Below are 22,001 nucleotides of genomic sequence, written 5' to 3' on the forward strand. Positions count from 1 at the left end.
CATACGGTCTCCTAGGGATGTTTTGGGAATGGCATATATTTAAGCAGTCCCTAGGCTTCTTTCTAACTAAAATTGGGATTAGGTTGACATCAACAAACCTTGTCTTTTATGGCAATCCACGGCAGAATTTGAAGCCCAGCTCTCCAAAGTTATCATCTCAATCTCTTGTTCATTTCAAAATCAGGAAACGGGAAGTAAAATCTTGCAGCTCCATTTTTTTAATTGTTTTTTCCCCTCAAAAATGGTAATATGTAATGCTAATGTATGAAAACAGGAAAAAATTGGATTTTAAAGCAGTCCTATCCCATCTTTTCCATATAGGTTCCTAGGATAAGATTGCAAAATCAGGAAAATGCAACCAGCTCCTTGAGGTTACCCCACAACTCCGCTCTGCTCTGGAGCTCAGACTTTGAGGAGAATTGAGCCCATTTCATACTCATATTCACATTATGGTATTTCATAATGCTGTTATGCAACTATTTTCCAAGCAATCTGTTTACACGTTAACTATTTATTCTTTGGGACCCAGATTTAAAAAGTATAAAGTTGGTATCAGCAGAAGCAGCCAGGTGCTCTGCACTTTTAAAAATCAGTTAGCTTATTTAGGAGTCAAAAAATAGCTTCTGTTTTTAAAAATCTTATCCTAGGAACCTATATGGAAAAAGTGGGATAGGACTGCTTTAAAATCCAATTTTTTCCTGTTTTCATACATTAGCATTACATATTACCATTTTTGAGGGAAAAAACAATTTAAAAAAATGAAGCTGCAAGATTTTACTCCCGTTTCCTGATTTTGAAATAAACAAGAGATTGAGATGATAACTTTGGAGAGCTGGGCTTCAAATTCTGCCTTGGATTGCCATAAAAGACAAGGTTTATTGATGTCAACCTAATCCCAATTTTTTCCACATTACAAACCATATTGTCAGCCTTGTCCTAGGGAAAATTTAAGAGTAAATCTGGAGACATTAAAGGCCAGGACTGAAGTTCATGACAATTGTGTGGGAGAAGCTTGCACACCATCTGCTTGTACTATACTTGACACAGCACTGTAGCTATTATTTCCTTACTTTCACAAACACTAAACACACATGCACACTCAAAGTAAAAAACTGAAATAACACAAAACTGTTACTGATTTTCAGCATTTTTGAAGGAAAGATATTTGTGTCACAAACCAGTTATCTTTTCCTGTAATTTATTAAATATGAAATACAGCCCTGCTTTATTATACTGCATTTGTTACTAAATAGGGGAGAGCATCTATAACAGTAAAATGAATGAAAAGAGTTCTTCAGAGTGGCAGAAGTTCAGGTCGATGGCAGTAGCCAAACATGGACCATTAATGAAATTATACAGTGAGTTAAAAAGGTCATTACTAGTGTGGCATGAACCTATAATGTATAGGTTCGCCTTCCATATAAGCTGCCAAAGTAAATTCATACCGAGTGATCTCACTTGCAGATTGATCCTCTTGTTGGATTTCAGAAGTATCTCCATTATTAAGTGACTCAGTGAGGCTGGCAAGGGATGTTACAACATTTGCCAGTGTTCCTAAAGCACCCTGACTTGTCTCAGCCTACAAAAAAAGAAACCATATTAATGGATCAAAATTATATATAGTTAGGTGAAATGCTGTAAGTAATGTAATCACTTCATAATTATTAAATCCTCTGTATCTCCTTCTTCTGTTCTCACATAGGTTTCACTTCCTCCTGAATATCCACAGTGAAGGACAGTGGTTGACATTTGGGTAAGGGTGATCATTAAATTCTCCAAAACGTTCCCTTCTGACTTCCAGGTGGCTTTTTTTGTGATGGAATCAACTACAGGGTTATCAACCTAAATTCATGCATAATTATATCTGGGGGAAAAAGGTATGTCTCCCTGAATCAGGTATGTTGAAGATGGAAAAGATCATCTAGATCAGTGGTTCTCAAACTAGGGCCGCCGCTTGTTCAGGGAAAGCCCCTGGCGGGCCGGGCCGGTTTGTTTACCTGCCGCGTCCGCAGGTTCAGCTGGTCGCGGCTCCCACTGGCTGCGGTTCGCCGCTCCAGGCCAATGGGGGCTGCAGGAAGGGCGGCCAGCATGTCCCTCAGCCCGCGCCGCTTCCCGCAGCCCCCATTGGCCTGGAGCGGTGAACTGCGGCCAGTGGGAGCCACGATCAGCTGAACCTGCGGACGTGGCAGGTAAGCAAACTGGCCTGGCCCGCCAGGGGCTTTCCCTACACAAGCTGCGGCCCTAGTTTGAGAACCACTGTTCTAGATCATCCATTCTATCTCTCCCAAAATATAGGATTTGTTTCAGCACACGGTGGTATTACCATCTCAAGCTACATGTTACAGAAAGGCAACAACCTTAGGGCTGCCTGCAGCAGCCTCCCCACTCCATCTTCCTCCTCAGGGGACAATAATTAGTGAGTGAATCCCCACAGACAGAGCCACTAGACCTGCCCTCCTTTGCACTTGTGGCACTGTGGTGGTCTCTCCAATTTCTAATGCCCTCTACCCCTTTGCAGTGGAACAGAAACCGTTTGGCTGAGGTAAGGACCTTTTGTGACTGCAAAGGGGTCAGAAGGATTTCTTTTTAAAAACATACTCAAAATAATTTAGTAAATAAAATGTAAGATTTGTAATAAATGAAAGGAATATTACCTTGGAGTCTGTAGCTAGCAGGACTGTACCATCATCCCGTATCAATGGCTGCTGAATGTTCACAAGCATTCCTGGATCAAGAAGACCCGTTGACCTGTTCAGACATGTAAAGAATCTAAGAGTGAACCTATTTCAGTGCAGTATAATGAGGATTACTCTTATTGGGCTTTCCATTTTGTGATGTTGAGAATTTATCCATCAGAATTTGGTCCTGCTGAAAACTATTTCCAAAAAATAATATGTGTCCTGGAAGAAACTGCACTTTAACTGGAGGGTTGGTGATTTTGCCACTGCAAATGAATGCCTTTCTTTCTTTTGCTAAAGTGCTGGTGATTTCTCAACCTGATTTTCCTCTCATTAGCTTTTCAATTTGATTTCTTCTGTCATGCTGGCAGGTGTCGTCTTCTTCATTACAACCAGTAAGCCATTATTAGCTATGTAAATTTGCATGGCACTTTACAGAAGATCATGCCCCAAGTAAGTGGCATTCCAAGTGAGACAAGGCAAAGACAAGGATCACATCAGATGAAGAAGTGAGATAAAGAAAGAACAATGTTTACATAAAACCACATATCCCAATTTTACTTAAAACTTTGTCCTGCTCTTACCATGCCCCTTGTCTAATGTTCTTTCTCCCTTTTCCATACATAACTTAGGGCCTGATCTGTGAAGTGCTTTGTAGTCAATAAGTATAATTATGATGTATTTGTTATTTATATAGCATGATAGGTTTGCATGACACAATATAGATGAATAATGCATGACAGATTCAGGCCTCAGGGAGTTTATCATCTCAGGCCTGGCACTGAAATGGTAAACTCCAGGAACTTGTCATGCATTGTTCAACTGTGTTATGTTATGGAAATGTACGGTTCTATATAAATAACAAATACATGATATTAATAATACTACTTATTGATTATAATGTGGTTATTAGGGTTGTGAAGGAGAACACATCTTGCATGTGCAACAGAAAAAAAAATATAAAAGAACAAAATGTGTTTGACCACAGTATTTATCAGACACTTAGTTTCATACATAACACAAATGCAAATATTTAGCAGCAAATTTTCAAAGGAGTTTCCAGTCCAGGCTTCCAAACTGCTATGGCATTTTTATTTGAAGTCATTGCATATGTGCATCAGATATTCAGACTCCTAAATGCCACAATTCTTATTGCAAATACTATCTGCACATATTAATTGTGCTCTAGAACACACAAAACTTGTACCAGAAAAAATTGTGCATACAATTGTGTCTACTTTTGAAAATGTGGCCTTTAAGCTAGATTGCTATTTTCTATCTATGTTAGGATATATAGTTGTATATACTATAGTATGTACATTACTATTGTATCCAAATGTATTTCCATGCCTATTTGTTTGGAAATAGCTGAACCCTCAAAGAATAACCACCATCATGTAAGAAGGAAACTTCCATCTAGAATTTAAAAAGAGGCCATACTTTTGGGGCCTGATCCTACCTCCCCCTGGAGTCCATTGTTTATAAAACTGACTCCACAAGACTCTAGTCTTAAACAGACCCATTTTACACCTAAAAACTTACCGGGTGCCATCTTTATCTGCTACAAATGTTGGAGTTGCTATGAGAGGGCTTCTTAGGTCTTTCCTGATATAGATTTTTTCAGTTGAAGCTGCACAGTTCGTTGGTTTCTCCCGTTGCACATCAAAAGGCTTTCTTTCACTCTGAACCGCTTCATCAGAATAGAAAAATACAGATTTGAAAGGAAATAATTCATCCAAAAACTAAAGTAAAGGAAAATCTTAAAGCAAGATTTCAGTTTGCATGAAACGTGTTGGCTCATTTCAGTTCAATGCAATATTGGAAATTCAGTATGATAACTGAAGAGACATAGGCCCCAGTGTTGCAATGCACTTAATCACGTTTATTAAATAAGAAATCAATGGGACTAATCATAGTCTTAAGTGGGACTGGGGTGAGAGCTTGCTACTGCATTGCATTTAACCAAGTTAAGCATTCAGGAAGACACATTTTCACACTATGATTTTGAGGAAAGGAATATGTAGATTTTAGACCAATGATATTTCTTGAACATTTTATTTAAAAAATCAATGCTAAAATTCATAGCAGGGTAGACAGGCTAAGAGGAAATGTTTGCACTGCTATATGACAGAAGAGCGTTTAATGTCTAGGTACAGTGGATCTGTAAATGATTTAAAGGTAATGCACACATCTAGCCAGTTAAGAAGGTCTAGTGGGCTCCTAAAAAAAACTCTCTCCAGGATTAAAAATACCTCCAGTTTTAAAGTGTAGGGAAAAAGGCTTACTGTTCAAGGTTCTAAAAGGGATATGGATGTATCTCAAGCAAAAGAATCAGAAAACGACATTAATGTTGTGATTTTAAAGAAAATGGAATTTATTCCCCTGAAATATTGGGTCATCATAGTTGAGTGGACTATACATGGGACTGGCAGGCATGAACTCCTCCCACTAATTTGCAGTGTGGCTTTGGGCAAGTCATTTAACTACATGGTGCTCACTTGAAAAATTTTCTCAAAAATTGGGATATTAAAACTGATATTCTTCGCAAGGGTGTTGTGAGAATTATTTAATGTTTGTACAACACTATATATACATATAGTGCACAATATAAAATATAAAGCACTATATAAGTTCAGAGCATTACTCTAGTATTATTGTACTAGTCATACATTCATACAGCAATCAGCTATAAAGCAGTTCTTCATGGCCTCATGAATCTAACTTTCTTCCACCTAGCCTTCCCACCTTAACAAAAATAAAATTTAGAAATAAAAAAAAATTCCCAACTGACTGGGGATGGAGAGAAAATTATCCTAATGTTTGTTAGCAATCATAAGGCCCTGAAACTAGGTTATGAACATGATATAAATACTGTACCTTGTATAGAAAGGATTTGCTGTATTGTTTATTAACACTGGATTAAGTTCAATGATTGCCAGTGCAAATAATTCACACTTATTAACCAGAAGCCTGATCCAGTGTCCACTGAAATCAATGGGAATCTTTTCAACTGATCACAGTGGACCCTGGATCAACCTCTAGAAATGCAGCAGCATCTGCAGTTTGCCGCTAAAAGTGGCATTGGGACATTTTAAACTGCCAGCTCAAAAGAGCCCTACAGCTGGCCATGGGAGGCCCATCCCAAGGTAGAAGGATCCTGTTATGGTGTATAGCTATCATAATAGCTTCTCTGCCACCTGTGTCTGGCATAGAGGGCATTGCCAGTGATAAGGCCGTGGCTGGTGCTTCCCTGTGCCTCAGAGATCCCAGATGGTGTAATAGCCCTTTAGGCTCACTGGCAGGTAGAGAAATTCAGAGCAGTTTTCAGACAGTTCTAATTTACATGGAGGGGGAGACTGGCACACAACTAGCCCAGGACCAAGAGAACACAAAGATGTCTTAAAGACATCTTTGCACCTCCCTCTTAAGCTGCATTGTATACTCTTTGATGACAGCCTTTGACTCCAGGTACTTTAGAGTTAAATAATATTCACAATAAAATAATCCCAAACTTGTAAAGAAGGTATTGGAATAATATTTGCAATGAATATAAAACGTAGCTTTATGTCTTTTCTTTTAATAAAACAAATTTGGGGTAAGTACAGTGTTACGCAATAGTATGCCACAAAGGTAGAGAACATTGCACTTCATCTCACAGAACGTAACATGCCTTATTTAATGGGAAAACTGCAGCAAGTGGGATTTATGGTACATTATTCTATAACAGGAGAAATAAGCCCCAAATCTGACAGCAAAACAAATCTATCCATACACAAGAAGTTATTCCCAAATGAGGCCAGAGAGTTTCAGAAGGGACCAGAACATCATCTTGTCTGACCTCCTGTATATCACAAGCCACCAACACCACCCAATATCCACACACTAAACCCAACAACCAAAACTAGACCAAAGCATTACAACCCACAAGAAACCACACAAACATGTGCCACAGGCAGAAAATAGGAGTGTCATTCTCCATTACAAACACTGTACTTGTAAAATGCACTAAAAGTGAGGTTCTATATATCCCTTCTTATAATATCACACATAAGAGATTGATTTCAAAGTTATTCATTGCTGTAGCTTGAACTTCCTCTACAAAAGTGAACCAAATAACAGGTTTAGAGAAGAAAATGTGAGGCAGATATTTGGGATGACAAAAATTCTGTAACAAAGATACTTCTTGATCTGTATTCAAGAAAGTATTGCAGATGTCTTAGAACTTGGTGTTTCACATGGACAAAGATAGAAAACTGAAAATATATTTAACTGTACTGATCATCTACATATTTATTACTTGGTAGACAAAGTATCAGTTTGGGTAATGAACACTCACATTCCATTTTCATGCCCATCTCTAGGCATTTCTTAAGCCTACAAAACTGGCAACGATTCCGATGGTGTTTATTGATGATACAGTCCTGGTTGCTACGACAACTGTAGGTCAAATTCTTCCTTACACTCCTTTTAAAGAAACCTTTGCATCCCTCGCAACTGACAGCGCCATAGTGACGACCTACAGGAAAAGGGAATGCATGTGCAGCTCGGTTACCACAAGGAAATGATTTATATTATTAATACCAACATTTTATTTATAGCAGGCAGAGCCTATTGACAAATCACACCTTGATTTGTTTTATATTCCTGGTTATTCCTCATATCTGCAGGCACTGATGGTGAAAGCACAATTCTAGTCTGATGTCATAGTTTTGTTTTGCATTTCTTTCAGGAGATCCTCCAGGATCAGCCCATTTCCCACCATCCTTGAAGAGTATGCATAATGGCAACACCCACTTCAGCCCAGGACTAATGGTTCCTCTTGGAGTCCATCAGTGTAGCTACATAATTGCTAATGAAGTCACATGCATGGATACAAAATATATAAAGGATATTACATGCAAAAACGACATTAAAAGAATATTAAAGTTGCAAGTCAATCACTCAAAACATAGGAAATTCCAGAAAAAAGGTTGTCTAGGCGACATTAATTCAGACCCCTTTGCGTATGCATTATGATACTACCTTTAATTACATGATCACATACTACTTTTTTCACAGGACCCCACCTCATTTAGTGCGTTGAATGGATAGAAAGTGCTCACTGACCAGTTGAGCAAACTCCCTGCACTGTACTCTCAGCTCAAGCTTGCCCAGGAAATGAAAGAGCATTGGACCCCAAACTTACTCTCAGGGACAGGAGTGTGTGGTCAGGACTAATGGTTGGAGCCATGGAGGTAGCCAGGCCTGAAGATTAGACTGGAGCCAACCTGGAGTCTATAGGATTATAGGATACACTGGGGCCGTAGTTAAGAGCAGAGCTGATGGTCAGTGACAGGGATCAAAAGTCGAATGCTAGAGCCAATGGGTGAGCCAGAGATATGGTCAGGAAGCCGGGGTGCTCAGGATGGAGAAGGGCAGGGGCTGAAGCAGTCACAAGAGCAGGCTGGGTAGGAAGCAGGAACATGCTCAGCTGTGGACATGGAACACATCGAGCACCCAGCGAGCTCTGTTGCTGTGTTAAATAATAGGTAGCTTCTCCCCTGCACCAATCAAGAAGCGCAATCAATCATGCAGCTTCCCCACTCCCCCGCCCCACTAGGATCAGCTGTGTCCAGTGTGTTGCTAGGACACTGACCATGCTGCAGCTGGCTCCCTGACACTTCCACCCCTCACACTGTGTTGTTGCTAACTGGTCAAAAGTGAATGTTTTCTTGCCAATATTGGAGTTCAGACTAGTATTGGTTCAAGGAGGGTTTAACTAGTCTGATACCAAGCACAGCTTGCCATAATTGTGGTCAAGTATCATGTCATTTAACTTACTTGTTCACAATTGTGTTCAAACCACAAGTATACCAGCCATAGGTGGTGATAGCCAACACATTTCTGTACTGTAAATTCATCCTCTTTTGACCGAGTCTCAACTACTATTCTCACTATACATAAACACATCGTCACTCCATCTTTACTAGTAACATGTCTGTTACAAGAGTATATTTGCTTACCTGATGCTTTATCTCCACAAACAACACAATATTCTACTACTTGTGGTCGCTGGACATCAGCTTTACCCAACAAACGTTCCACTGAAGCAGAGTCTGTCACAATCTAAAACAAAATGCCAGAACAGTTAAGGTGTTGCTTTGATATATCACATCAAATCAAGCTCTAAAGAGATTTCATATTCAGATCAACTGATTGGCTTAGCATTGCTAACTCTTGCAGGCTAGTACTTGCAATAGAATTTGGCATCTAACCTGCTTAGGCACTTTTGTAAATCCCAGTAGGCACCTAAATACCTTTATAAATCTGCCCCTAAATTTAGTCTGGAAGCCTGGTTTAGGCAGAGGCCTGTTGCAGTTTGGAAAGACAGAGTCCAGTCTGGGAGTTTAGCTTAGGTAGAGGCCTGATTCAGAACTGAAAAATTTATTCCTGATTGGGGATCATCTTAAGCAGAGACCCGCATTAGCCTTCAAAGATTCAGGGCTTGTCTACATAGAGAAGTTATTGCAGAATAAAGAAATTTAAGTGTAATAGCTATACTGGAATAACTTCCCCATATAGGTAATTTTATTCTGGAATAAGAGTGCCTTTTTCCAGTTTAGCTTAATCAACTTCCAAAGTGGATTAAACTAAATAAGAAAAAGGAATTTATATATTATAAATAATATCTGAGTTTTTTTCTGCTCCTCCCCTTTCACTGAATTTGAGCCTCTGACGCCATTCACAAAGGTAGATCACTGCGTGACAATGCACTTCACCGCAGGAGCAAATATTATCATTTGGAGAGCTAACTGGTCACTTGGAGTTGTAAATCAGATAGCTAAACATCTAACTGCTAATACTCATACCTGCAATAAAGTGTAAGTACAAAAAAAAAGAAGGTACAAATTTTGTGGACACAAATTTTGCTCACAAAAGGGAACACAGCCTTCTGAAAAATAAGTCTGTCTAGTTTTTTTTTAAGTTATTACTCCTCTTTTTAGACACCATAAACAAAGTATATTCACTAGTTTTGTAGTTCCTATGAAAATAGAGGGCCAGATCCTCAGTTGGCATAAATCAGCATTACTTTATTGACTTCAATGGAGCTATGCTGGTTTACAGCAGCTGAAGACTTGGCCCACAATGTTTTGTGCACTTCACATTAGGTCTATTTCATTCACACTCCTTTTAGAGCAGTGGTGGACAACCTGCAGCCCGCACGTGGCCCGTCAGGGTAATCCGCTGGCAGGAGATGAGACAGTTTGTTTATATTGACTGTTCGCAGGCACGGCCGCCCGCAGCTCCCAGTGGCCGCGGTTTGCCGTTCCCGGCCAATGGGAGCTGCGGAAAATGGCAGCCAGCATGTCCCTGCGGCTCGCGCCACTTCTCGCAGCTCCCATTGGCCAAGAACAGTGAACTGTGGCTACTGGGAGCTGCGGGCAGCCGTGCCTGCAGACGGTTAATGTAAACACGGCCTGCCAGTGGATTACCCCGACGGGCAATTTGCGGCCCATGGGCCACAGGTTGCTCACTGCTGTTTTAGAACTTTGGGGATATCATTCAATGATGCGAACATACAAACAAGTATGCTTGGCAAGACAAAGTGCTATATGAAAGGAAGTTAAATAATGCAATAATATAAAATTCTGTTCAGTTCAAAATACAGGATGAAAATAGTCCATCCTTAACCCTTTGCATACCAATAAATCAGAGGCAGGATTAAACCTAAAAGAGAAGAAAAGGGAAGAGAGAGGAAAGGAAGGAAGTGGGGGAGTATAATCCAATAAACTCATAATTTTTTCATGGTATCAACAAAGAAGTTAATCCTGACAAAATTAATCTCACTGACAAAGTTTTTAAAAAGCTTTTAAAAAACAGCTTTAAATTAATTATTTTTATTAATTTAAAAAATTAAACTTCCAACCATATACAGGACTCAGGTTATACTAGTACAGTGCTTGGTTTTATTGGCTTTTATTAACTGGGGCATAGAATCAGTGTATTATAATATGTTACAGACCATTGTAGTACTGGAAAGAAACAAGGTCTCCATCTTTAAATATTCACTTACAGTTCAAGTTAAATCCTAGGAATTGTTGTTTATTTTGGTACAATGTTTCCACTGTTTTTGTGCTGAATATAACATGATTATTTTTGTTTCTTTTATGGGTCTGTCTGTATTTTAATGCCCAAATCATCCCATTAAACACAGACACTAAATAAAATTATGATTCAAAACAGAAGGTTTTCGGATTAAAAAATATGTACACAGGAAGTTTAGCTTTTAGAAAACTATCAAAACTTCTAGGGGTTTAGAGCTATTATACAATTAAATCTATTTAAATCAATAATCGAAGGAGGATAGCCTGCTTTACTTATTGTATTTACCTGAATTCTGCCTGGTACAATGTTGTCAGTGGTGGTAAAGATAAGTTGCTTGGCATTAGATGTTTCAGGTGCTGCCAATATCACCTTTCCTGTTCCAGTTCCATCTGGACTGGCCAAGATAAACTGTTGCTTCGGAGACACTGATGAGTCCACTGCTGTAACTATCTGGATTTTCTGTCCTGTTTGCTGATCTGTCACAATCTGCAACAAATGTTGAAGGATTTTATAAGGCATAATATAAGATTTAACATTCTAAAATCTTTGGTTCTATCTCAGAATTATATCTTATTACCTGATAATGGCTCTTCACTGCCTTGCAATTTACATAGTCATTTATACTTGTGCAAAATAAGTGTAAATGTTGACACAAAGTGCAAGGCAGTGGAATCAGGCCTTTATGTATACATAGTGCTTCTGCAGAGAAGGGTACTTGTGGAATGGGAAGCACTGGTGATATGAAAGGTGAGGAAGTAGCTGGACTATGGTAAATCACATTAAACAGGTCAAGAAGGAATGTCTCCAATATGTAAACAGTGAAGAAGCAAAATTTGCAGACGATACAAAATTACTAAAGATAGTTAAGACCCAGGCAGCCTGTGAAGAACTACAAAAGGATTTCTCAAAAGTGGGTGACTGAGCAACAAAATGGCAGATGAAATTTAATGTTGATAAATGCAAAGTAATGCACATTGGAAAGCATAATCCCAACTATACATATAAAATGATGGGGTCTAAATAAGCTGTTACCACTCAAGAAAGAGATCTTGGAGTCATTGTGGATAGTTCTCTTAATGTGCAGCAGCAGTCAAAAAAGCGAACAGAATGCTGGGAATAATTAAGAAAGGGTTAGATAATAGGACAGAAAATATTATGTTGCCACCATATAAATCCATCCATATAAATACTGTGTGCAGATGTGGTCACCCCATCTCAAGGGGTATGGAATGACTTCCGTATGAGGAGAGATTAATAAGACTGGGACTTTTCAGCTTGGAAAAAAGATGGCTAAGGGGAGATCTGATTGAGGTCTATAAAATCATGACTGGTATAGAGAAAATAGATAAGGAAGTGTTGTTTACTACTTCTCATAACACAAGAACTAGGGGTCACCAAGTTAAATTAATAGGCAGCAGGTTTTAAACAAATAAAAGGAAGTATTTCTTCACTCAACGCACAGTCAACCTGTGGAACTCCTTGCCAGAGGATGTTGTGAAGGCCAAGACCATAACAGGGTTCAAAAAAGAACTAGATAAATTCATGGAGGATAGGTCCATCAATGGCTATTAGCCAGGATGGGCAAGAACGGTGTCCCTGGCCTCTATTTGCCAGAAGCTGGGAATGAGCAACAGGAGATGGATCACTTGATGATTACCTGTTCTGTTCATTCCCTCTGGGGCACCTGGCACTGTCCTCTGTTGGAAGACAGGATACTGGGCTAGATGGACCTTTGGTCTGACCCAGTAGGGCCATTCTTATATTCGTATGTGATCCGAATAGTATAAAATGAATACCAATGAAGTATAATGACCAAGGTTCTTATGTTCACCTAAGTGAAAAATATGTAATATATTGTACATGGCTATGTATGACCAAGCATATATCCAGTACACATACACAGAAAATCTAATCTGATATAATCATAAAGTTTCCTCGCTTAAAGAATTAAAAGTGAAAGTAAAAATACTTTGGAAAACTATATGAGGTCAAACTCATCCATTCTGAAAAAGGGGAACGTATTAGTAAACTGTGAAACTAGCCTCTTCTGGTCAATACTAGAGACAGAGAGGCAAGGGGGTCAGGTAATATATTTTTATTGGACCAACTTTTGCTGGTGAGAGAGACAAGTTTTCGAGCAAACACAACACTTCTTTGGGTCTGGGAAAGTACTCTGAGGTCTTGGCTACACTGGCGCTGTACAGCGCTGCAACTTGCTGCGCTCGGGGGTGTGAAAACCCCCTCGGAGAGGTGGAGTACTTGCAGCGCTGCAAGAGAGCTCTCGCAGCGCTGGCGGCGTGACTACTCTCGTGCTTCACAGCACTGCCGCGGCAGCGCTGTGAATCCCCAAATGTAGCCAAGGCCTGAGTGTCACAGCTAAATGCAAGGTGGAACAGATTGTTTAGCATAAGCAGTTAGCACATTTTCTAAGGGACCATTAGAGGTAGAGTGGCCCGTTAACACCTCTGCAGTCATAGGACAAAAAGAGGAGGTTAGTGGGCTAGAGATTGTTGTAATAAAGCATAAATCAGTGTCTCTGTTGAGTCCATCATTTTTAGTGTCTAGCAGAGTTATGAATTTAAGCTCTCAGGCTTGTCTTTTGGTGTTGTTCACACAATACTAGAGACAGAAAATTAAAAGCATTCCACCTCATGACTATAGCTGAGATTTCTTCTATTTTGGTTAAAAATAAATATCAATTTCAAAATATTTTGTGTGTGTGTAGTTAATTTACAGTTATGGCTTCTATGCTAATCTGACCACTTGTGTGAATAAAGTTTCGTAGCTCAGAACACTTAATCCTTATCAAATAAACATATTATCATCACCATTTAAAAAAAAATCTAAGCATATGGAACAGCCAAGTATGATAATTAAGGAGCTCACTAGGCAAAAGATCTCTGGGCTATCTTGCTGCTCCACAGAGCTCTTACTGGCCATCACAGTGTTTTATATTGAAAATCTTAGCTGGTAGCATGAAGTCACACTGAAATCTTGTCTATGGGGTCAAAACTGATACCTCTGTGATGTTGCCTGTAAATTTTTTAGAGATGGGAATTGTTCTTTTCCCATTCCAGGTTCTCCCTCAGCATGGACTGGTTCCTTTAGAAGCAGTAGAGATATGAGGAACAAGATTAATTGTTCTGCCCACGTGGGCCAAAACTAAAGTTATGCTGAGAGGATCTGCACTATGAACTTCAGAATGTCCTAGTATTCTTCAATCATACATGTTGAGGAAATATAAATCTTATGATGAGGTGGTGAAATATATACTGATATTGTAGATCTGCTAGATAAAAAAGGTTTTTTGCTATTGTTACTTAACCAGAAATATGTCTGCAAAGGAGAATCCTTCCATAGCGATAGAATCTAGAGAGTAAGACAGTGAAGAGGCATAAATTGTCTGAATTTTCCTTTCCTAGATTTAGAGGGAATATATAGGCAAAAACTGCAGGTAAAAAAAATATATATATATATATATACACACACACCACAGAACAACTCTCAGTGCCTATCTACAAATGACAATCATAGAATCACAGATTCTAGAAATGTAGGGCTGGAAGGGACCTTAAGAAGTCATCAAGTACTACCCTGTGCTCTGGGGCAGAACCAAGTAAACCTAGACTATCCCTGACCTAGACTAGGTGTTTGTTCAACCTGTTCTGAAAAACTCCCAAAGATGGGGATTCCACAACCTCTCTTGGAAGCCTATTTCAGACCTTAACTACCCTTATACTTGGAAAGTTTTTCCTAATATCTAACCTACATATCCTTTGCTGCAGATAAAACCAATTATTTCTTGTCTTCCATCAGTGGACATGGAGAGCAATTGATCACAGTACTCTTTATAACAGCCTTTAACATATTTGAAGTCTGTCCCTCCATAGTCTTCTTTTCTCAAGTCTAAATAATTGCCAGTTTTTTTAATGTTTCTAAACAGGTCAGGTTTTCTAAACTCGTTATCAGTTTTGTCACTCTCCTCTAGACTGTCCCCAATTTCTCCACATCTTTCCTAAAACGTGGCAGCTAGAATTGGACATGTTACTCCAGCTGAGGCATCATCAGTGCTGAGTAGAACAGGACAATTACCTCCCATGTCTTACATACGACACTCTTGTTAATACTTCCCAGAATATTAGCCTTTTTCTCAAGTGCATCACATTGTTGACTTATACTCAATTTGTGATCCATTATAGCCTCCAGATCATTTTCATCAGTATTATCACATACCTAGTTCTTCCCCATTTTGTAATTGTGCATTTGACTTTTCCTTCCTAAGTGAAGTAATTTGCACTTGATCTTTATTGAATTTCATCTTGCTGAATGCATACCAATTCTCTCCATTTTGTAGAGGTCATTTTGAATTCTAATCACTGAAAGATATCTGGTACATTAAAAACAAGAGCTCACTATAGTTCTCAAACATATTGTACATGGCTATGTACTGGACAATAACTGAATGAGGTTTGCTTTCATAATAAGGGCCCCATTGACTGAGTTATTTAAATTAAAGATTTTACCTGAATGCGCTGTGGTGAAGCTACAGAAGAGTCTGTAGAGATAATTTGGATGCGTTGAGAGGGGCTGGTCATCACTGGAGATTCAGATAATGATGTCTGAACAGTCTGTACCTGTAAATAACAAGATAGAAATTTCACTTCATGTACTGTTATAACATAGTGGACATTTTTTATCTTAAACATTATACAACTCCATCATGGATTCTAGACTTATCAGAAAAGGTTTCAGTAGCTAAAACACACTAGTATCTGCTTCCACTGAATTTTCAGAGTACGTTTTTGTTGGCAAGAATGAATCTATTATACTACAGAACAATCAATGTATAATTAGAATTGGCAGAATTCAATTTTTATTTTTTATTATTTTGACAGATAATATCAATGTTTATTTTTAAGTATTTTTCTATTTGTATCTACTTTAATTTTCACAGTTGTGCAAAATTATGGATATTAAGCATTTTTTCAATTTTTATCTATTTACATTTTCACAGTTGCAAGAAATTATGGGCAGGTCAGACAATTATTTTATGACAATAGACGCTGAGAGTCAAAAAGTTAAAGCTGTATAACCACTAAAACAGAAATTGTCAACTTCATATGTCAACATATATAATGTAAAATAATACCCTTAAATCAAACTATTAAGTTGTCAAGCAGCATTCTTCTTACTTTGTCTATCAGTAAGTTTCTATTAATATCAATTTAAATATTTTTCCATCGGTTTGTATGTGTATGGTGTGAAATTGATGTTTACAGACAGTTACCAGTAAAAATCTAATCTTTCCAAGTCTAGGTATAATATTACTTGATCACACTTGTCAGAAGAGGAATACAATTTAAACTGTGTGGTCACTATTACTGAAATGAAAAAAAACATATTTTTTCAACTTCCAGTTATTTACTCAATAAATCTTTTTTTTTGCTTCTTTTTAAAATAAAGCTTTTCAACATATTAGTAATGATATTTTGTACTGATATATCACCTTTCATCTGAGGATCTTAAAATGTTTTATGAACAATGAAGTCCAAAATTTTCAGCCTTGTTTGCCAAAAATTAGACACCTTATTCAATACTCAGGCCCCTAATTAAAAGTGGCCTACTTTCCAGAGGCCCGAGTGCCTGACTCCCATTGATTTCAGTGGGAATGGCTGAGTGCTCAGCATCTAATAAATTTAAGGCTTTTAGTTAGGTTCCTGAATATGGATTTTGATGCTTAATTTTAGGCAACCAAGTCTGAAAGTATTAGCTATGATCCTACAAGAACCCTTTGGAGATAGGCAAGTATTGTTACTTTTATTTTACAGATGGCGAAAGCTGGGCATACAGAGGTTAGTGACCTGCAGAGTGCAGAGTTTTGAGACCACTGGTCTATCCACTAGACCAGGGGTTCTCAAACTGGGGGTCGGGACCCCTCAGGGGGTCATGAGGTTATTACATGGGAGGTCACGAGCTGTCAACCTCCACCCCAAACCCTGCTTTGCATCCAGCATTTATAATGGTGTTAAATATATTTGAAAGTGTTTTTAATTTTTATAAGGGGGGGGGGTCGCACTCAGAGGCTTGCTATGTGAAAGGGGTCACCAGTACAAGTTTGAGAACCACTGCACTAGACCATGCTTTTAAAGCCATCCTCTCCAGTGTTGGAGATGGAGAAGAAAGAACTTTCTGTCTCAGATTCCATTCCTCCAGCCTACCTTTTGTTATGTAGCTCCAAAATATCCTTGGGAGCCAGGAGGTGTCTTGACTCCTAGCCTGGACCTAAATAAAAAGGTATTTAGCGGTAGAGGAGGAGGAGAATGTTCTGGGGCAGTCCACATGCCTCAAATCTGCCCAAATTGGCATTTATCCCTTTTATTTCCCTGATCTTATGTGGTCAATCCAAAGTCTCTCATAATATCTAGTTAAACTATGTAGCCTCCTTGGAATAAGTGGCAGCCTCATTTTCCAAGCTGTTGTGAAAGCAATTTTCAACTGCAGTGAGTGTTATTTAGACATTTATTTACAGTACAGTAGTGTTTGGATAAGCAACTCTATAAAAATGGCTTAGTTAAGTTTGAATTTTATTGTTTGCTCAATATGTAAGTGTAAAAAGTTGGCTTTTTACTAATTATCGGTGCTGTAGACTTAGACCTACCCTCCTACATATCATCACCAGAAATTAATATTAGGCAGCAAATTTATCTCCTTAGTTACACGTTTAATTACTATTATCCTCAGTGAGAGTTTCACAGATGTAACTGAGGGTAAAAATTGACCCTCCAATTGGAATTCAGTTAACAATTCTGTTGGTGTGCGAAAACAAACAGATACCATCTCCCTCTACAATACCTGTCTGCATTGGCCCTGCTGCAGGACTAACAGGTGTAAAATGCAGCATAAGTCTATTTTTGTCATGTTAGTGACAAAGCAGATCTGACTCTGGATACATGCAGGAAGCAGATCAGTTTCATAACAAGTGCTATTTTTACAGTTAATTTTCAGAGCAGAAATTGATTTTAAATACAGTTGTTTGAGGCTGAAGGATGCCCCATGGATGCTTAGGAAGTGCAGCTGTCTCCATCCCTGGAAGACCCTGGATAAACTGGAATCAGACTTTAGGAATTTTGTGACCCTCAGAAGGATATGTAGGATTTAGAATGTTGGTGGCACAATGTCCCATAGAAGACTTTGAGGGTGAGGGCTTTAACTCAAGTAAGAGTGAATGAAAGATGTTGGCTTGACAATCTTGAAGACTTCTATTAGTCCACAGAATTGATACAGCACAGGCAATGCAAATTTGCACATGTACAATTCGGTCAATTGTGATTAAACCCCAACCCGGAGGAACCATAACAACAGGAAAGTTCAGTCTCCATGTCCTATTCAATCTTCACCCTTGTTGATGCAACTGCCAACAAGAGGAAACAATTAGTACTGATTTTGATTGTTGGTTATTTGAGGTAGACACCTTCCCACAAGGAAACAGACTAAGGCCTCCAAATGGATTTCACAAAGGCCACTTAAGAGGCTATCTGATGGTAATGACTTTCAGTCACAATCAACTTACAGATAAAAGGTGCTGTATGCCATTACTAATTCCCAGAGCCATTCAACACTCTGTTTTTGTTAAAATTTGCTTCAGCTCTAGGGCCCCCGAGGGCCTTTTAAAAACCACTTTACTTAATCTTACTTGGCTCATTTATATCTAAATATGAACTGGGCCTAGTATATAATTCCTCACTATTTGGAAGATGCTGTAGAAACATTTTCAAGCCTATTTGTGTTTAAGCCCAAATAAAGTTCACAGCCATTGTGTAAACATTATATATACTGTATATAATTCAGGACCTGGCCCTACAAACCTTCCACACAAAAGATGCCATCTGAAATCAATGGGAATTCTACACTTGGATGGCTTGCAGGACTGAATCCCCTGGCTTAGTTAGTGTAAAATATTTCAGGTTAAAATACTTTAAGTAAAAAATTTCAAAAATTCCTTTAGCTAGTTCCAAATTATAGAAAATTTTAGTACAAACATTACATACACTTATTTGTGCTGCATTCACTAAAATTGACTCTATTTTACATTTAAATTTTGCAGGTCAATAATTCATCATGTGGAAAAATGCCTTTGCCTATTATCAGAAAATTTAAAACAATGGTGATAATTTGATTAGAAAATCACATATCATGAATGTGCAACAATATTTTCCACAAAAAAAAATCTTACAATGTCATTAACATATAGATTTTATATAGATGTGAGGCCACTGCTTTCATATTAAAGATTGTAACAACTTCTCAGGATAAATTAATATAATTTTAATTAGTTAATAAATATTTATACAACAGAATGTAGTAACTCCAGAGGTGTCATTACAATCTGTCAAATCAATAGTCTGCAACATGGTTACTTTTTTCAGTCACATGCTTTATTGAGAGTAATTAATATTGTTATTGATTCATTTTATCTTTTTGTAGAAAAACTGACAATAGATTTTATATACATGGCATAATTTGAATAACTAATACTGTAGATTATTATTACAGGTGATACAAAATGATAATTTATTTTAAAAAATCCCTTTTAATATACAAATTGAACAGTCAGTTAGGGAACTCAGATACTAAGGTGATATGGGCCATAGAAATAGACAAGATAGACAACCATAATAAGTGCCTCATACTTAACTTAAATAATAAGGGTTACAGAAGATCCAGTTTCTGCCATATCTATTTATTTTAAACCAATGAGGCACAAATTGGCCACAACTCTGCCCTTCTGATAGCTGTTCTTTCATCTTAATTAATTAAAAGCTTGGGATTCTTAGTTAAGTCTATCCCGATATTAAATGACACCTGTCACAAACATTATCACCTAGATTTTGAACTGTTGATTAACTCAGAATCATATGTCAGTCTGTCCCTTCTTCTAATAAAATTCTATAAATTATGGTGTTTCTTGAACAGTCTTTAAACACACATTTATATTGTCCTGATGTAAGAGTCTTTAATGCTGTATTTACAGTGCATGACTGACCCTAACAGCTTCAGATTAGCAATGCTGAGTGGAAATGTCTTTTCTGGAAATCCTCAAGAGAATAATTAAACACTATTTTTGTAGTTTTTGGACTTGTTCTTGGATTCACTATCTCCCTGAATGATCTTACTTGGAGATAAAACCATTGATTTTCCAAATTGAAGTATATGAATCTATTCAATTTAAGTGATGACGACAGGTCCAAAAACATCAAGCTTACAAATTTTAGCAAGCAATCCCAGAAGTACCTGTTGATCAAAGTTTGCATTGCTGGAGAACAGTTAACTAGGCACCTACTCATAAACTAAGTTTGTATAGAAAGTCCTAACCTTCTGTGACTTTTTGTGGTTAACACAAATAATTAGCTTAGCAGCTCTATGATTTAAACAAAAGAAAAGAACTTAAGGCACAAGTCAGACATTACTGTATAATATCTCAGAGACAAACCTGTTAACATTACTATTAACTGAATCATGCAGTTTCACTCTTTCGTGCTTGTAGTGCTAGGTAATACTGTGTAGTGTGGAAGTCAAATCCAATAAACTAAATCATGAAAGAGCAAGACAGTACCTCATATAATTATCTCATATAATTATTTCAATGGCACAAAATTGTAGGAAGGGGAATACAATTAGTAGAATCTCTCAATCACTGGCAGATATAGTATATCCTATAGCTGAAAACAAGATGTCTGACCAACAGAAATTTAACTGTTAGTATCAGAAGGCTACTGGAAGATCTAATTTAACAGTAATTTCCTTATCCTGCGTGCCAAGTCATTAACTGAGATCCACACATTTTAAAAGACCTAATTTTTAGCTGTTAGGATCTTTTAGCTGTTTCATCCTCACCTGTGGAAGGCTAATCCTTTTTGAAGTATTTTAATTACCTTAGACCACAAAAGCACCTGGAGTCTACTGTTGCCCTAATGTATGGGGATTTGCAGAGGTATGCATGAAATAATGTCACTATGCAAACAGGAACTAGAGTATAACTCCTCTGTAAACTCTTTGGGGCAGGGTCAGTCTTTGTGTTCTGTATTGTATAGCGCATAGCAGACCATCTCACCTATTCAGCATCATCACATAATTTCCCTGTGGGATTGTTTATATGAAAAAGCAACATTAGTAAGTATTTATGGGAATTATTTTTAACTATTTTAAAGAAAATTCAACAGATGGCAACAAGGAGAAAGCTAGTACAATATGATCAGCCAGGTGTCCACCTATAAGGGCTCTGTAGACCACAGGTGGACCACATTTTGAGAACCACTGCATAAGTGATGTATTGATGTGTCATTTTCATTTTTCTTCAGAAACTGAAAAATATTTATGCACCTAAATTGATTAACCTGAAAAACAAAACACTATTTGGTCCCAAAAGCTTATGTTGAAAAAATGTATGCTGTATCAATAAAGGATATATTGCATATTTTGTTTATTTAATTGCTGTCTGAATGTTTATCTTATATTTTAGGATTCTCTTTATGTCCTTATTAATGTACAGCTTCTTTAGGCTCATCTATATGATGCCATATGAAATAATGATCATTTTATATGCCTCACAATAGCTGAACATTTCAGGGGCATCTACAGAACACACTTGCTGTGCTACGGAATATACCAGACACCTCTTACCATTCCACTGATTTCAATGAAATGTTAATGGTTGACAGCAGAACAGCATGTGTACTAGAGAATCAGAAGCACAAAAGGTTAGTTTTTCTGAAATAATCAAATTGTAGGATTGAGAAAAGATCCAGCAGCTTCCTATATTAAAGCTTAGTTTCTCCCCTAACCATTACCACACACATACAAAGAATTAGAATGTATAACACTAAAATGCTATATTACCACCCTAACCAATTAGCTACAACTATACAAGTTTTAAATATTTAATTGAAAAAAATACAACTCTAAAAATATATAACTTTTTTGAATGGATTTAAGTAATGTTACTATCAGAAACTGTCCAGCTTCTCTTCATAGGGCTATTATACAAGAATGTTTTTTCTACGATATTTGGCTGTAAGTAGAATTCAGCTTATATGAGAAAAATATTATTAACAAAAAAGGTCTGTGAATATTTATTTGAGACAAATAACAGTTTTGCTTGATACTAAGTTTATTTTTAAGATATGAGATCATAACTAGCATTCACTATTCAAATTTATAGTGCAAAAGACATCACACACT

The 22,001-nt window shown here is 37.6% G+C and overlaps 1 protein-coding gene across 15 annotated transcripts in view; it reads right to left on the bottom strand.

Moving 5' to 3' along the window:
• Positions 1 to 22,001, bottom strand: part of NR2C2 (nuclear receptor subfamily 2 group C member 2) — a 61,926-nt gene that overhangs the window by 24,650 nt on the left and 15,275 nt on the right. For 12 of the 15 annotated variants that reach the window (XR_006174327.2, XM_065550895.1, XM_042849865.2 and 9 more), the window contains 7 exons: positions 15,287 to 15,397; positions 11,049 to 11,249; positions 8,681 to 8,783; positions 7,015 to 7,194; positions 4,221 to 4,368; positions 2,655 to 2,748; positions 1,446 to 1,579 (listed from right to left, as the gene is read on the bottom strand). Coding sequence is in view for 14 of the 15 variants with exons in the window: in XM_042849865.2 (XP_042705799.1) it covers positions 1,446 to 1,579; positions 2,655 to 2,748; positions 4,221 to 4,368; positions 7,015 to 7,194; positions 8,681 to 8,783; positions 11,049 to 11,249; positions 15,287 to 15,397 (971 nt within the window). In the remaining variant the exon portion in view is untranslated. Of the gene's footprint in view, positions 1 to 1,445; positions 1,580 to 2,654; positions 2,749 to 4,220; positions 4,369 to 7,014; positions 7,195 to 8,680; positions 8,784 to 11,048; positions 11,250 to 15,286; positions 15,398 to 16,981; positions 17,046 to 22,001 lie in introns of all 15 variants that reach the window. The other 3 variants (XM_065550896.1, XM_065550894.1, XM_065550891.1) reach the window with 1 other exon arrangement.

Source organism: Chrysemys picta, chromosome 7, assembly GCF_011386835.1.
Source record: "Chrysemys picta bellii isolate R12L10 chromosome 7, ASM1138683v2, whole genome shotgun sequence".
In the NCBI taxonomy this organism is placed as follows: Eukaryota; Metazoa; Chordata; order Testudines; family Emydidae; genus Chrysemys; species Chrysemys picta.